This window comes from Gymnoscopelus braueri (genome assembly GCF_963280865.1).
Source record: "Gymnoscopelus braueri genome assembly, chromosome: 10".
Lineage (NCBI taxonomy): Eukaryota > Metazoa > Chordata > Actinopteri > Myctophiformes > Myctophidae > Gymnoscopelus > Gymnoscopelus braueri.
Genome location: NC_137611.1, coordinates 46942011 through 46958661, shown reverse-complemented (window position 1 = coordinate 46958661; position 16651 = coordinate 46942011). Strand labels below are relative to the sequence as shown.

The 16651-nt window shown below is 44.3% G+C and overlaps 1 protein-coding gene across 1 annotated transcript; it reads right to left on the bottom strand.

Moving 5' to 3' along the window:
* Window positions 1-2851: 2851 nt before the first annotated feature.
* Window positions 2852-4245, bottom strand: LOC308093113 (tripartite motif-containing protein 16-like). The gene has a single exon (XM_080439334.1). The coding sequence runs from the start codon at window positions 4196-4198 to the stop codon at window positions 2858-2860; it is 1341 nt and encodes a 446-aa protein (XP_080295460.1). The 5' UTR covers window positions 4199-4245; the 3' UTR covers window positions 2852-2857.
* Window positions 4246-16651: the final 12406 nt, after the last annotated feature.

Sequence of the window (16651 nt, the reverse complement as noted above, 5' to 3'; positions counted from 1 at the left end):
TACATCGGCTCGGGATCACGTCTCAGGGTCTCTTGGGGGTCGCTGTGTATACAGTTGCCTTCCAACCCCTGAGGTTACAGTGAGTAAATACCCCCCGCAAGTATCTGTACGAAGAGGGGGCAGGGGAGAACTGGTATTTTGAGCCACTCGTTGGGATATGAAGTTTGCCTCAAGTCTGATCATTTTCTTTATTTTGTTGGTTATGGCTACCAGTATAGAGGAGTTTTTTAAGTCTCCATCTGATGAGTTGCTTGAGCACTTCACTAAGGACCAATTGAATAACATTGCTCAACATTATTCCATTGACATTGACACCAAGCGTACTAAAGAAACTATTAAAAGTATCATACGGGCTAACTTGGAAGATTCTGGGGTGCTGGTGAAGGAGGGAAGTAAGGGTGGTGAAAGTACGATGGCTGGGTTAACATTTGAACAACAGAAGGAGCTGTTAATGTTAAAAATAGAACATGAGCGGGAGTTGGAAAAAATGAAATACAAAAAGGAACAAATGAGACTGGATTTGGAACTGCAAAAATTAGGATTGATAAAAGAAGGGAAAATGTCTGCAACTGCTTTAAGCGAAAGATCCTCTGGTTCTCGTTTCGATGTAGGAAGTAACTTAAAGTTAATGCCTAAGTTTAATGAAAAGGATGTGGACATATTTTTCTGTATGTTTGAACGGGTGTCTGTTTCCAGAAGCTGGCCTGAGGAGGAACAGACTCTAATGTTGCAGTGTGTCTTTACGGGTAAAGCACAAGAGGCTTACTCAGCACTGTCTGTAGAGGATTGCAAAAAATACAAAAAGGTAAAGGCAGCTGTATTGAAGGCCTATGAGTTAGTTCCTGAGGCATATCGCCAACGTTTCAGAGAAGGGCGTAAAAATGATGGACAGACACATGTCGAATTTACACGGGATTTATTGTCACATTTTAACCGTTGGTGGTGTTCCTCTTCTGGAGTAAAAAGTTTGGAGGATTTAGGTGATTTGGTAGTCCTAGAACAGTTAAAGCTGTCTGTTCCGGATTATATTGCAACCTACATTAATGAACGCAAAGTCAAGGGTCCTGGTGAGGCTGCAGTGTTGGCGGACGAATACGTTTTAACACATAAGCGTATCTTTGGTGATCGAAATGTGGAGAAATTCCAGAAACCCAACTCTGTAGTCCACCAATTGGAACGCCAGGTTGATGGTAGAAGTAACTCAGACCAATGTCATTATTGCCATGAAAAGGGACATTGGTTAAAAGAATGTCCCTTGCTAAAAGAGAAAAGTTCATATGTGAAGTCAGTTGGTTTGGCTGCATCCATTCATAATCCCATTGTTGGGAAGGCAGCAGAACTGGTGGCTCCTTTTGAAATGCACGTCAGGCCAATAGAGATTTCAGAGATTGAGTTGGGTTATGCTCCGTTCATGTCCGACGGGGTGGCAAAGGTAATTGGGAGTGAAACGGAAGTTCCAGTCAGAATATTGCGTGACTCAGGATCTTTGCAAAGCTTTGTTAGAGAGGCAGCACTGCCTTTTTCTCCAGGTTCGGATACTGGGGTCTGCATTCCAGTTAGAGGGATGGGCCTGCAAACTCTGTTGGTGCCGGTGCATAAAATGTTTCTGTCCTGTGATCTGGTGCAGGGAGATGTGAAGGTCTGTGTTCGCCCCGAACTGCCAGTCGAAGGAATTGATATCATTTTAGGAAATGACTTGGCAGGTTCCCTTGTTTGGGCAAATGATATCAGACAAGAAGAACATGTACAAATATCAGATGTGGCAATGCAAAATAAAAAGATCGGTGTTTCAGTTCTAGAACCTCCAGAGGGCCCTGAGCCAGATCAGACAGAGGCCACAGAGCAGCAAGGTCGCTCTGAGGCAGAGAACCATGTGTCTACTGTTTGTGCGGTGACGCAGGCACTGTCGGCTGTTCTGGGGGATAGGCTTGCAGTGTCAGAAAACTCTGAGGTGAACATGTTTGCTTTGCCAAATGATCTTTATGTTTCGCGTTCAGAACTGGTGAAAGCACAGCGAGAAGATCAGTCTCTGGAAGACCTGTATGACCTAGTGTTGTCTTGGTCTCAGGTGAGGAAAGTTAGGCAGGGGTATTTCCTCCAGGAGGATCCCTTGTTTAGAATGTGGGCTCCTAATGTTGAGTCATGCACTAACTTCATAGAGCAGGATTTTGATGTGGCGGATTAGACCTGAAAACGGTATAAGGCTGAACAAAAAAAGAAGAAAAAAGATTGTGGTATTTGGATTTTGGTTGTATTCATATTTGGTGGCTTTCAAGGTATGAGGTGGACCTCATTCTTAGGGAGGGGGATGTGACGGCCCCTTGGCCTTAGATCTATGTCTGAGTTCCTTGAGCTCCCCTCATTAGTGGGGAATCCTGCCCACCTGTGTGGGGTGATTGCTCATCCTATATAATGGGGCCTGAGCCTTCACTCTGTCTCTCCCCTTGGTTTGGTTTGGTTGCTTTGAGTTGGTTGTTTGCTTTGATTACTTTGCTTTGAATTATCATACATTCATACACTTGCACACATCACTGATATATTGATAACTTACTTTATTAAGTTGATTCTAATTACTTTATTTACTATCTCTTTTTCTAAATAAATACACTTCTAATTGAAACTGACGTCATGTGTGGTCTCCACTTTGTCTACCTTTATTCTTGGTCATGACACCAGATTATCTTTTTTTAATGCTTTGTTTAGTTTCTTTTAATTTCAGTGGACAATAATGTTGTTGATGTTGATGTTGATGTTGTTGTTGTTGATGTTGTTGTTGTAGTTGTTGTTGTTGTCTGTTATTTCAATTCTAGTTTTAGTTAACTATAATTGGTCATGAGAAACAAACCTGAAGTTTGATCTAGTTGAGGTCACACAACTCAGCAGTGACAGGAAAACAACACTCAAATCCAGCGTAGAGGGGCTGTGTGAATGTGGTCTGGACTCTGTGGAGGAGAGACATGGTGTGAGAGACTCTGTAGAAGGACAGAGTACCTGCGCTGTGATCCAGGTACACTCCTACTCTGCAGTTCACATGACCCAGGATGTCAGTTTCTATGTTGCTGTGTCTTAAAGTGAAAAAAAAACCTCCGGTCCAAAACCGTAAAGACCAAGATTCATCATTGTGTCCAAATCCACTTTCAATATGAAATCCCGTCCTGCTGATATCCTTATATGAGACTGCTATTTCAACCTCTACTCCACTCCACTCTACCTCCCAATAACATCGTCCAGTCAGACCCTCTTTACTCAGAACCTGACAGCATTCAGTGAATCTCTCTGGGTGATCAGGATATGATTGTAGATTGTTCATCAATGTTATTTTTCTGTTTCCTTTTGAGAGAGATAGTTGTTCATGTGCTGTGTTTGGATCGAGTGTGATTAGACATGAATACTGTAAGAACTCAACTCTGGTCTTGGGTTCTGGTGGTGTTGACAGTGAAACATCCACTCTAAGAATGTCCTCTAGTTTGTCCCTCACCTTTGACACAGCCTCCATCACATCTTCAAAGTATCTCAGAGGACGGGCATTGCTGCTGACTGGGTGTGTAGATTCACTGATCCTTGAGAGGGAGGCGTGTTCCGCACGTTTTTTCGAGTCTTCAGCACGACTCACTTCACGTTTCTGCTGGTCTCTGATGAGCTCCCTCACCTCAGATTGTCTTCTCTCAATGGAAGTGGTAAGCTCAGTAAAGATGGTGTCACTGTCCTCCACTGCTCTTTCAGCACAGTGATTGATGGACTCCACCTCTTGGTGAAGCTCCTTCACGTCCTCTTTCTCCTGGATTCTCTGCTGGACGTTCTGTTCACTCGTATTAAGTTCTTTCTGTCTCTCAATACTTTCTGCTGCAGCTGAGATCATATCACAACCTTTTTGTTCTTCCATTGAGCACAGATTACATTCACACTTCTCCCAATAGTCATGGGAGAGAAGCTTCCTCACCTCATTGTGACGAGAGCAGATGTTCTTCTGAAGCTTCCTGGAGGCTTTGACCAGCTTGTGTTTCTTAAAGGCAGGAGATTGATAGTGAGGCTGGAGGTGAGCGTCACAGTAAGATACCAGACACTGGAGACAAGTCTTCACAGCTATCAGTTTTCTCCCAATGCAGGAATCACAGGCTACATCTCCAGGATAGTATTGATCAGTAGGAAGAGCTTGGAGTTCTGTCTTCTTCAGGCTCTCCACCACCTCAGCCAACATGGTGTTTTTCTTCAGAACAGGTCTTGGGATGAACGTCTGTCTGCACTGTGGACAGCTGTGTCTCCCTCTGTAACCATCCAGAATCCAGCGTCCCTCAATACATAAACTGCAGTAGTTGTGTCCACAGGGAACAGTCACTGGATCCTTCAGTAGTTCCAGACAGATTTGGCAGCAGAGCATTTCCTGGTCCAGTTGAACTACTCGTTGTGCCATTTTACAGCTGTATGTCTGAAAAACAGATTGAGGTTATTTCAGCTTCATTTCCTCAGACATCACAAAATAAACATAAATTAAAACCCTGATCAACACTTAAAGACAAGAGACAATCTGAAACTATTTCTGTCTGTCTGTCTGTCTGTCTGTCTGTCTGTCTGTCTGTCTGTCTGTCTGTCTGTCTGTCTGTCTGTCTGTCTGTCTGTCTGTCTGTCTGTCTGTCTGTCTGTCTGTCTGTCTGTCTGTCTGACTCACTCACTCACTCACTCACTCACTCACTCACACACACACACACACACACACACACACACACACACACACACACACACACACACACACACACACACACACACACACAAACAAACACACCACTATAAAGGCGTCCCAGGGTGACCATGCCCTATATAAGCATAAAATAACTGAATTTTGAGATTAAATGTGAACGCTGGGGTTTGGCAATTGCAATTGCCACCAAATGTTGCTGAAACAAAAAATAACTAATCAGCAGACTTAATGCCTATCAGCTTGGCCCCAGAAATGCCCCCCCCCCCCCCCCCACACACACACACACTTTTTTTTCTATACATAATTATAATCTACTATTGTTTGTAGCATCGCTGCTGATTTGTAATGTAATGTATCTATTGTATGTCATGAAGAATAATTTAGTACAATGCAATGGACCACAATGGAAACAATTCCCCCAGGGCTTTTTGCATTGTTTTTATGTAGGCTACTGCCATACTTTTCAATAAAGTGGTACATTTTCAGGACATCAGAACATGTTTAAAGGAGCACTTCACCTACTTTCAACCTCATCTTCATAATAATTGATCCTCACTAATGCTCATTATAAGATGGCACCATTTCTGTCTACTCACTCTGTATCTCAGGCAGAGTCCTGCACGGGTACAATTTTGAGAACCCGCGCCCGCCCCGCCCGTCAATACTCAGATCCGTAGACCGACCCGTCACCCGTGATTATTTCAAAATACGAACCAGACCCGCCCCGCCCGTCAAATAAACGACCCGTTGTCCAATCCTATTGAAAAGTGTGTTGAAAAAGATAGCAGCCTTCAACAACAGCGCTACATTCAGTGGCCAGGTTTGTACAGAAATCAAGTGAAGACGGAGGAGCGAGCTTAAGCCGCGAACGCGCATCTACGCAGCACACATGTGTCGTTGTTTACGTCATCAGATGGTTTTAATTTGAAGGTTTAACAGGATGTTCAATGTGTTTTTGTGAGATAAGATAACTGACCAGCGTGCTCCATGCAGTTGTGCTGTGTTAAGTTACACAAGTGACGTTGTTTGGGCGGAAACAGTGGTCTCTGATTTTCACAATAAAATGATACCCGCCCGCGATTAGTTCAGTACCCGTCCCCGTGATCTTATCAAAGTAAAATTTTCACCCGTTTTCAGTTCACCCGTCAAACGTGGGTACCCGTCGGGTATCCGCGGGTACCCGGCCCGTTGCAGGACTCTGGTCTCAGGGGAGGGCTGTGGACAGTTCAGAAACCTGCCTACCAGTGACTTCATCGGTAGGCAGGTTTAGTCATTTCCAATAAGATTTCAAACTTTTTTTCTAACTCTAACCCTAACCCCAATTTCTCTCTCTCTCCCTCCCTCTCTCTCTCTCTCTCTCTCTCTCTCTCTCTCTCTCTCTTTCTTCTTTAGATTTATTGATACAAGTATAGTACAGTACAGTACAGTACAGTACAGTCATTTAGCAGACGCTTTTATCCAAAGCGACATACAATAAGTTCATTCAACATACAGTAGGTAGGGAATGAAACTACTAATCACCAGAAGTCTTAAAGGGATACTTCACTTTCCGCCGGGGGACACATTTAAAAAAAATATTAAAAATAAATGAAAAAAGTTATGGAAAATTCATGGCCCCCTCACGACACGCAGTGTCCTACTAATGTGTGAGGGGGCCATGAATTTTCCATAACTTTTTTCATTTATTTTTAATATTTTTTTTAAATGTGTCCCCGGCCCGAAAGTGAAGTACCCCTTTAAGTGCATTTTCTGTTAAAACAGGCAACCAAGAGTATACCTAGCGCTAAGGTAAAAGTGCAATATATCAGCTACCTACTTTCTTAAACAGATGAGACAAATAGCAAAATCAAATAGTACAAAGGCTTCTCTTTCAGCATGCTAAGAAACTAAAGGATGTAGTTTCTATTAGCTTGGAATTCCCATCGATGATGTCATTGGTAGGCAGGTTTCTGAACTGTCCACAGCCCACCAATGAGACACAGAGTGAGTCAGAAATGGCGCCATGTCATCTCATAATGAGCTTTAGTGGGGACCAATTATACGAATATAAGGCTGAAAATGAGTTAAGTGGTCCTTTAAGCACAGAGAACAGATACACTGCTGATCAGTAGGACAGAAAAGCTTCCTCACCTCGTCCTGACGAGAGCAGATGTTGTCCCGAAACAACAAGCTCTCCAGCACCTCAGCCAACGTGTTGTTTTTCCTCAGAAGATGATGGACGTCACTGTGGACAGCTGAGCCTCCCTCCTCTCCCTCAGTACACGAACTGCAGAAGTGCTGTTTGGTTTCATTTCCTCACAAATCACATGACATGGGAGGGTTCTGCCTGGTTGTGTTATGTGCCTGCGTTTGTGTGTGCATGAGTGAGTGAGTGAGTGAGTGAGTGATTGAGTGAGTGCGCGCACTCACGAGAGAGAGAGAGAGAGAGAGAGAGAGAGAGAGAGAGAGAGAGAGTGTCTCTTAAATGTAAGTGCTTATCAGGATTTTAGCTGAGGTTTATTTGATCAATTCAACACGAGAGGGAAACTGCTGACTCATATTTGAACTTGTGGGAATATTTTTTCCAACCAGTGAATCACAGTCCACTAGACCAACATGACTAGACATGTGTCTTTAAACACACTCCTCCTATCCATACAGACACACACACACGCATGCGCACGCACCCACGCACGCACGCACGCACGCACGCACTCACTCACTCACTCACTCATGCACACACAAACGCAGGCACAACCACAACCAGGCAGAACCCTCCCATGTCATGTGATTTGTGAGGAAATGAAACCAAACAGCACTTCTGCAGTTCGTGTACTGAGGGAGAGGAGGGAGGCTCAGCTGTCCACAGTGACGTCCATCATCTTCTGAGGAAAAACAACACGTTGGCTGAGGTGCTGGAGAGCTTGTTGTTTCGGGACAACATCTGCTCTCGTCAGGACGAGGTGAGGAAGCTTTTCTGTCCTACTGATCAGCAGTGTATCTGTTATCTGTGCTTAAAGGACCACTTCACTCATTTTCAGCCTTATATTCGCATAATTGGTCCTCACTAAAGCTCATTATGAGATGACATGACGCCATTTCTGACTCACTCTGTGTCTCATTGGTGGGCTGTGGACAGTTCAGAAACCTGCCTAGCAGTGACATCATCGATGGGAATTCCAAGCTAATAGAAACTACATCCTTTCTTAGCATGCTGAAAGAGAAGCCTTTGTACTTGTATCAATAAATCTATAAAAAGGAGAGAGAGAGACTGGACAACGCTCCACACGTCCTAGACTCTTCTCCCTTCCCTAAAACACCCTGGACAATGCTCCACACACCCTTCACGGGAGCCCAACCCGGCCCGCAAAAAAATACAAATAAATCAATGACCCGGCCTGTCCCGCGACCCGCAAAAAAAAAGCTTTTCAACACACTAGCAAGTCCATTCAATTGCTTTCGAGAGAGAGAGGGGGATATTGTAGTACACTCAATAGTAGCTTAATAGACTGTTTATAAATCTATAATGAAATGATGATCAACGGATCGTCCCCTGCGCTTGTCGTTCCGTGGTGATTTTTTATCCTCTTGTTCAACTATATCGTGGCTTAAATTTTCCAACAGTTAAAAATTAAAGCCACTGTTCTTGGTCAGGGGGTGTAGGCCATAGTAGGCTATTACTCGTGTCCCTAGTTGTTTACAAATCTTCGCAGAGATTGCATCGGTCAGTTATATTTTTATTTCAACGTCACATAAGCATATTAACAAAGAGGCTGCGGTAAAGAAAAACGCTTCCCCCTCCCCTGTCTCACCGTCATCCACTCTTGTCAATGTCAACCATTAAGCACAGCTGGCTGGTGTCATTATTTTTCTAGTCTACTCAATGACAGCAGATGGTGGAAGCATCAAAATAATAATAACTAAAACTAGAAAAAATGCACGTGCTCCTCAGAGCACAGGTCAGGTATACGGTTATTATGGGCCAGCAATGTTCGGAATTCGGCAATCAGGATGGAATATGAAAAATTGGAGGGATATGTCTTGATCACTTGACTTATGTGAACCGATTTGCATGATGCATGATGGCATAGTTTCAATTGATGTGTACTAATATGAGGAAAGAAAACACATCCAAAGAAACGATGAGACCTGGCAAACTGCCACGACAACTCCCTCACATTGTTTCCTGCTCTGTACTAACCCGAGCAAAAGAATGTCCCTTGTGGATAGTAAGGGGCATTTAGGGCCCCATTCTCCGGCCAAAAATTCCCCGTTAAATCGGGATAATGGACCTGCGCCGCCCCAATAGGTTATTCTAGCACCTGCTCTACCCGTCACCATTATGCCGACGCCGTTATTTGCGCGTGGAGGTGTGTCCGTGGGCGTGTTGTTGCTATATCCCCCACATTGCAATTCTACAGACACACATGGGTACGGGTTTCGGGGGGGGCATAGTGGAATCTAATACCACCCGCCGTCCATTTAGTCGTTTACAAGAGCGCGCCCAGGCGGCTTCAACGCGCGTCCACTTGGACACATGTGGACGCGCACAAGGGCTCCACCTCCATTCCTCGCATATAAAAGTCAGATGATCTGCGGCTGTGAACCCTCATGACCCCAGACAGACAAGCAAACAATTGAGATCAGCGCGAGAGAGAGAAAGAAAGACAGACAGACAGACAGACAGACAGACAGACAGACAGACAGACAGACAGACAGACAATTTTTCTGTCTGTAAATCCCAATATTTACAATTTATAAATTGTAAATATATAAATTTACAATTTATATATAAATAAATATTGGGATCATGGCAGAGATTCTGCTGAATCGGCTTGATGGAATGCTGGTTGTTCCACCAGAACGAGTCCCGCGCCAGCGAGTCTCCTACCTCAACCTGACTGGTATTTTTTTTTTTTTTTTTAATCAATACATTTTGCCGTTTTTATAGTGATAAAGTCGTTGGCAATAACATTTTTATTTTCCACAGAACGAGAAAGCGTGACGTTCCTGCGCCTCACCCGTGGGGCAGTGACAGAACTATGTCACTTAATTGCAGATGACCTAGAGCCCGCTGGCCCTGGCTTTGGTCCCCACTTGCCTATTGCTGTGAAAGTTACTGTGGCACTTTGCTTCTATGCCAGTGGCACTTTTCAAAATCCACTGGTCTTGGCTGGAGGAATCAGCCAACCCTCCGTAAGCAGGGCTATAACTGCCGTCACGAATGCCATAGTCCGACATGCAGGTAGGTACATCACTGGCATCCCTGTGACACCCGAGAGACAGCGCCGGGGCAAGCAGGCTTTTTTGGCAAAATATGGGTTCCCTAGGGTTCTCGGCGCAGTGGATTGCACACATGTTCTAATTCGGGCTCCGAGGCTGAACAGTGGCGCTTATGTGAACCGTAAGGGAACCCATTCCATTAACGTCCAGGTGATTTGCGATGCAGATGAAAACATCTTAAATGTATACGCAAATCATCCTGGAGGTAGTCACGACGCCTTTATAATGGAACAGTCCGTCATCCCAGCAGTCTTCCAGACTCCGAGGAACCCCCCTCTAGATGGTTGGCTGTTGGGTGACAATGGCTATCCATTAAAGACGTGGTGCATGGTGGCATACTTAGCGCCGACAAGTGTGCGTGAGTGTTCTTTTAATAGAAAACACTCACGCGCACGTATTGTCATTGAGCGGGTCTTTGGCCAGCTCAAAATGCGCTACCGCTGCATGGACAAGTCGGGTGGAGTCTTGCAGTATGGTCCTCAGAAGGTAGCACGTTTCGTAGTGGTATGCTGTGTGTTGCACAACATTGCCAAACAACATGGAATGGTGCTGGACTTCGACGAGGGTAGATTAGCGGACTATAGAAGACGGCAAGCTGAGGTGCAGATGCTGCCCAATCCAAATTTAGAAGCAAATGTGCCACCACAAGCACGGGCAGTGAGGGACCAGCTGGCAGCGGAGCTGCGACTCCGCTAGTCATCATGTCATCTGCAGCCTGCCTCGTAAGTAATTTGTGCAATCAATCAGTAGCCTAATACATGCAATTTATATAGCGCTTTTATTATACTCCATGTCGCTTACTAAACAAAACATGGAAATGGTTGCAGTCAATGTAGGCATTTCTTTGGCTGTACATATTTTCTAAAATGTTTGTACGCTTCATTTCAGATGGGTGAGGGAGTTGGAACCAGCAGTGGAAAAAGTAGGCTACACATTTTGTACTATTAAAAAAGTACTTTAGTAAAAGTACAAAAGTATTGGCATCCAAATATAGGCCAACTTAAAGTACCAAAAGTAATTATGGCCCATTTCGCAAGTTTGAACATGTTGCAACTAATTTGAAAATAGCAGATCTACAAGCTCGTACATCTGCTATTTTTGGCTTAAGTTCTCCTCATAAATGAGATGTTAGGGTTCAAGTGGTTAAGGTAAAAAATATATATATATATCACAAACATTTGGAGGACCCCCTGTTGAAGACCCCTGATCTAAATCGTCACAGTAACTAGTAAGACACATTTTCCAATAATTGTAGTGGAGTAAAGCACAACATTTGCCTCTGAGATGTAGTAGAATAAAAGTAGGCTATCGGAAATACTAAGTGTAAATGCATCAAAATGGTACAGTAAAGTACAGTACATGTTTTCAGTCTTAAATACTTTTTTTATTTCATATTTTTCATATATATATATTTCACATAATAATAAATAAACAATAATAACAATAATACTACAAGAAAACAAAAACAGGCCTTCTATAACTGTTTAAAAAAAAAAGGCCATAAAACATCCTGGAAACAAAATTAATTAAATTAAAAACGCTCGTGCATGAGGTCAAGGCAAGGCAGGTGAGGATCTTCGGGTCCTCACATCATTCTTTGTTCATTCACTTTCTTCCTCCCCTCACTCGCAGGCGTGAGCCACCACGGGACCGCCGGCCACGGGAGGGAGGAGGAGGAGCTGCTGGATGGTGGGCCGCTCTGGTGTTGGGAGGAGAGCGAGCTGGTGGTGGTGGTGGTGGTGGTGGTGGAGGAGCAGCAGCAGCTGGTCCGGATCGGGCCGCCGGAGGCCCCAGCACAGAGAGCGACTCCAGAGCTGCAGCGCTCCGCTGAAGGACAGCAACTCCCTGCTGGAGCGCTGCAACTCCCTCCCTCATGAGCCGCCCCTGGCTGACCATCTGCCTGTTAAGGCTGAAGAGACCCCGCCGAAGACCACCCAATTCCCGGTCCAGCATGCGGAACCCTGCCTGCTGGATCGCGAGAATTGGGTGGTCCTCTGGTCTTACCACATTTCTGAATCGGCGGGGGCGGGGTCTCCTCTGGGCCCGGCCTGCTGGAACCCCCGACGACCTTCGGCCTGCTGGAACCCCTGAAGATCCTTCACCAGGATCCTCGGCTCGCTCTCCCCCCTGTGTCTCCTCCTCGAGTGGCTCATCTGTGGGAATAATTGACATTTAGGCCAACTGCACTCATTTGTTTAGATTTTTAATAAATTATCATTTTGTTGGAACATTTGTTATGCTTCATTCTTTCCCCCTTGGTAATTGTTAAACTAGCCTATACTTGCCAGTCGATGTCACATGTTTGAAATGTAATTTTGAAATAGGCCTAAAATGTTATATTATCCAGCAGCCTCCACATTAATTAGAAGTGAATTGGTTTAAGGCGATCGGCGAATATACGCAAAATTCGGACTCGTTCCGAATAATTAAAAGACGCTTTTGCGCTCCATGTAAGCTTGCATTGACTTTATAAAGGTTATTAAAAAAAACGTATTGTTCGCATGAAAGAAATCGGCCCGGGGTGTAAGGACCTTGTAGTGTTTAATCTCTTGATCTCCACGTTTTCTTTTGGTGAGATTTCCCTTCAAATTTAGAGTATTTGCGCTGACTGTAGAACTTGGATCAGTTTCATTTTTGGGGTTAACTTTGTGGAGGAAGTAGGCCTACTGTTGATTATTAAAGTTGACGCTACATTGGCAGAAATTGAGGGTTTGACGTCCATTTATGGCCGGATTTAATTAATAAACAATCATTTGTGGATTTTTATCCTGTGATTATTATCTAGAACAATTGTTTGATATTTTTTCGTTTGGGTTAGACATGGTGCTGCCCACTTCTTTTACTTTTCGTTGGAATTAAGTAAGTAATTCAGAAACACCTGCTCCTCTGCACGGACGGTGTTAATGTTTGGAATAGGCCTACCTACACACATGGCGGTCATAATAATCTCAGATTGCGCATACTAATGTCCGATGATTGTGTGTCTAATGAACGCAAGTGTGTCGTTTCTGACCATCCATGTCTGCACATTAAGCATGGTCTTACTCCCAAGAAATAGACCTTCACAAAACCAGGTGCAATTGGCAAAATTATTGAATTACCTCCCTCTGCCCCGCCAACCTCCACTGGTCCGCCGATGCCATATATACTCTCGGGGAAGAGAGTGGAGGCGGCGAGGTCTTCCGAGGGAGTGAGGACCTCCACCGTGCTTGGTCCTCCCCCTGTGGCCAGCAGTTCCCGTCTGTTAGCGGCGGCCTTGGAGTGATTGAGGGAATATTTTATTGACAATTTCAAGGTACAGCAGTATGATAAAATCAAGGGGAAATCCCAATGGATTAATCGCGAAATTACACATATGCAACCAACCTTTTTTTTCCCCGTTCTTTTGGTGGTGTCGAACCTTTTCTTCACTTGCTCCACACTTCTAGTGATGCCAGAAAAGGCCGACACCGCCGCCGCTACATCAACCCACGCCTGCCTTGCCTCGTCCCTTTTTGTAGAATGATGTGAGGACCCGAAGATCAGCACCTGCCTTGCCTTGACCTCATGCACGAGCGCTTTCACCTCATCGTCCCTAAAACGCGGAGCACGCCCAAGTGAGGGCTGCACTTCCTCCTCCATTGTGGGATTGCGTGTTGTGGGTTACGCAGCCTGCTCTTAAAGGCAATGGCACCTGGCACACTGATTGGTTTGATTTGTGTAACGCCCAAACCACACCTATGCATAATGTAACGGGTAGCTCAGGTGTTTGGCGGGTCACGGGGGTGCCATAGAATACCGAATTTTGCGGGGAAACGCCTCTTGCCTAGTCCTTCATCCCTAATTAGTGGTTTGTTCAAATCTGGCTCTGAATAGAGCCCTGAGTCTGATCTAATCTAGCAAACCCACATTATTTCCTGGTTCATAAATATATTGTCACGTTGGCCCACTGTGGTGACATTCTCCCTGAAGAGGTGATGACAACAAGATGCTGTCTCTGCCTCTGTTATAGGCTAATACACACACAAACGCATGGTTGCACACACGTACACACACACACCCACCCACACTGCTGTGTTGCTTTTCGGCTTTGTCGAGCGTCTACACGAACACAATTGGCCCGTGTTCGGAGGATGTAAGCTGGGCGGGGAGGGTGATATCGGTCATTGCATGTACCTGGCTTCCGCGTGCGGTTAGGGTTTAGGTTTGGTATAGGGTTAGTGACCGTCGGAATAATGAGCCGTCGGCATATTGACGCGAACCCTGTACTCCTACGGGCTGGGGCGGCACCTGTCGGCGGGGAGTGTTGGGCGGGAGGAGTAGGACGAAGGCTCTACGTCCTCCTGGTGGGGGCTCCTCACTGGCAGGTGAGTCAGTAGGATTGGACAGCAGTGACAACACAGAAATGTGTGTGGGGAGGAATCAATTGGCGTAAAGACTACATTGGGGAGAAAAAGGGGTCAAAAGTATTGGCTACTCTAAATTAAAGGGAAAAAAGGTAATATTGCCAGAATCACATAGGTCTAGCCCTAAATATTATGGCACATCAGGAGTCCATTATTATAAATGGACTCCTGGTGTGCCATAATTGTCTACTCTATTCCACAGCGCTACACATTTTTAAACAAGCCACCAAAAAAAAAAAATTATTTGGGGGGGAAAACCGATCTACAAGCTCACACCACATCACAGCATGTTGTGAGCTTGTAGATCAGTAATTTTCTTATCTTTTTAGCCTATAATGACATGCCCAAAATTGGGAATTGGGATGTCAGGGTTAAAGTGATGGCTATACTTTCGAAAACTTGGACACTGGGAATTTATCCACTGACACTGTATACTGGCAGGTGGCAGTCCTGAGACAGGCATTAAATGTGGCATGGTCCAAGTTAATCTGAGTTCCCAGAAGTTTTCGCCAGCTCTCGCATACAAACGGGAGGGGCGAGGAACTTCCGGGCCAAAGCCCTGGTATTTGTGGGCGGGATGTAACTTACGCTCAGAATCTGAGCGGACACGCCTCTTACCGGTCTGAGAGCTGTGCAACTCGTCTAAAAAGTCAGACGAGAGGCAAACAGCAGTACACAACAATGGCGGCCGCAATTTCTCAAGGGGAAATTGCTTCCTGTCGCTCCTATTTACATGCAACACCCACTGCATGTGGATCCCGCCCCCTTTTCTTCATTGGCTGTTGATTTGAATCAGAAAGCAGTGGCCGCGCCCCTGCTGTCCAGGCTTTGAGCCGAAGCCTCCCGGACTAGGTCCAAGTATATTCCATGTTTGAGATTTCAATAATTTGGTCTTATCAGTACAGACAGTGCTTCCATCTTACATTGCTGGAGCAAAAGGCCATACTTGAGGACAGGAATAGATTAAGTTCTACCAGCTAAACTAGTTTTTTGTGTGTCAACTTTAATAGTTGTGGTTTCCATTAAGGTGAACAGGTAGCTATGTTGATGAGAAAGTCTAAGGTGTGCCGAATTGAACAATGGGAAATATTTGAGAGTCAAAACAGATAATTATGTACAGTACACGATGAGTGATTAATGAAGGGCATGACAGGATTGAAAGGAATGCAGTGTCACAATAGCTTGATGCAAAGGTGCCTAACTTTGATCAGAGGTGAGGAGGCGGTCTATTGGTGAGGCTGTGGATCAAGGGTTTCCATGGATTATGATTGTGGAGTGTTACTATGGTTATTATTAGTATTATTGGACACGTTGAAACGCTTTCTCTCAACTGACGTAAATGAACAATACTCGTCCAGTTCTGCCCTCCTTTGCCTCGGTGCTCCTTCTCAACAGATGACATGCCTTCTGTTTTTGCTCTTTTCCTGCACCATTTTCACTGTGGTCACTCACATTACCTTTGACTTTAATTGCTTCATTGTCTGACACACCTCATACACTCCATTAATCCATTGTCTTAAACAATCTAACTGAGATGTATCCATTTCATGAGCTTTTGTTAGCTTAGTTTGTACAGAGTCAGGTTAATTGTTTCCCCCTGTTTCTAATCTATGTGATAATTAAGTAAACTGGCTCCCATGGCTGTAGCTACAGAATTATTTCTCCCTGGTCTGCTACTGCTGAAGTATGCATGTTACTGCATTAGCTGTTTCTCACCTCAAATGTTTTCAGGTACATATTGTAGTACATTTTGATCTTCACCTGCCTTATCTGTTTTATTTCATCATTAGTAGGCCTATTTAAGAATGAAAATGGGAATGATGGCCAATAGGCTACATAGAGAAATGTTAATTATTTACATTTGGTTATGAGAATGTATTGCTTATTTTACTGCAATTTGCACTGATGAAAGTCCCACATGGACTGAAGCTGTCAAATGAAATGAGTTACTTTGCCCTCATCTTAAAGTTAACGTGTTAGGCTGTTTGTGGTATGATGCAGGGATAACAGGATAGCTGGGCACTAGGGACATCTAGGCACCTCAATGTAAAATTGGCTATTTTGTCCAACATGTTAACAAATAAAATATCTGGAAAATGTTTTAAAGTAAAGTGTACATGATTAGAACATGCTTAAACATTCGGCAATTAAGGTCTAATATTTCTACATGTATATCCAGTCATTTTGGGGCATAAACAAGAAGTTGAAGGATAAAATGAAGTCTGATAATGATGTACCATGCATATTCACATCATGTATACTTTACATTACTTAAGACCATTTTTTAAATATATATATTTTTTAAATT

What these genes read in the sequence shown, in the direction of transcription:
- LOC308093113 (XM_080439334.1), bottom strand. Translation starts at nt 4,198, where the DNA reads ATGTTGGCTGAGGTGGTGGAGAGCCTGAAGAAGACAGAACTCCAAGCT.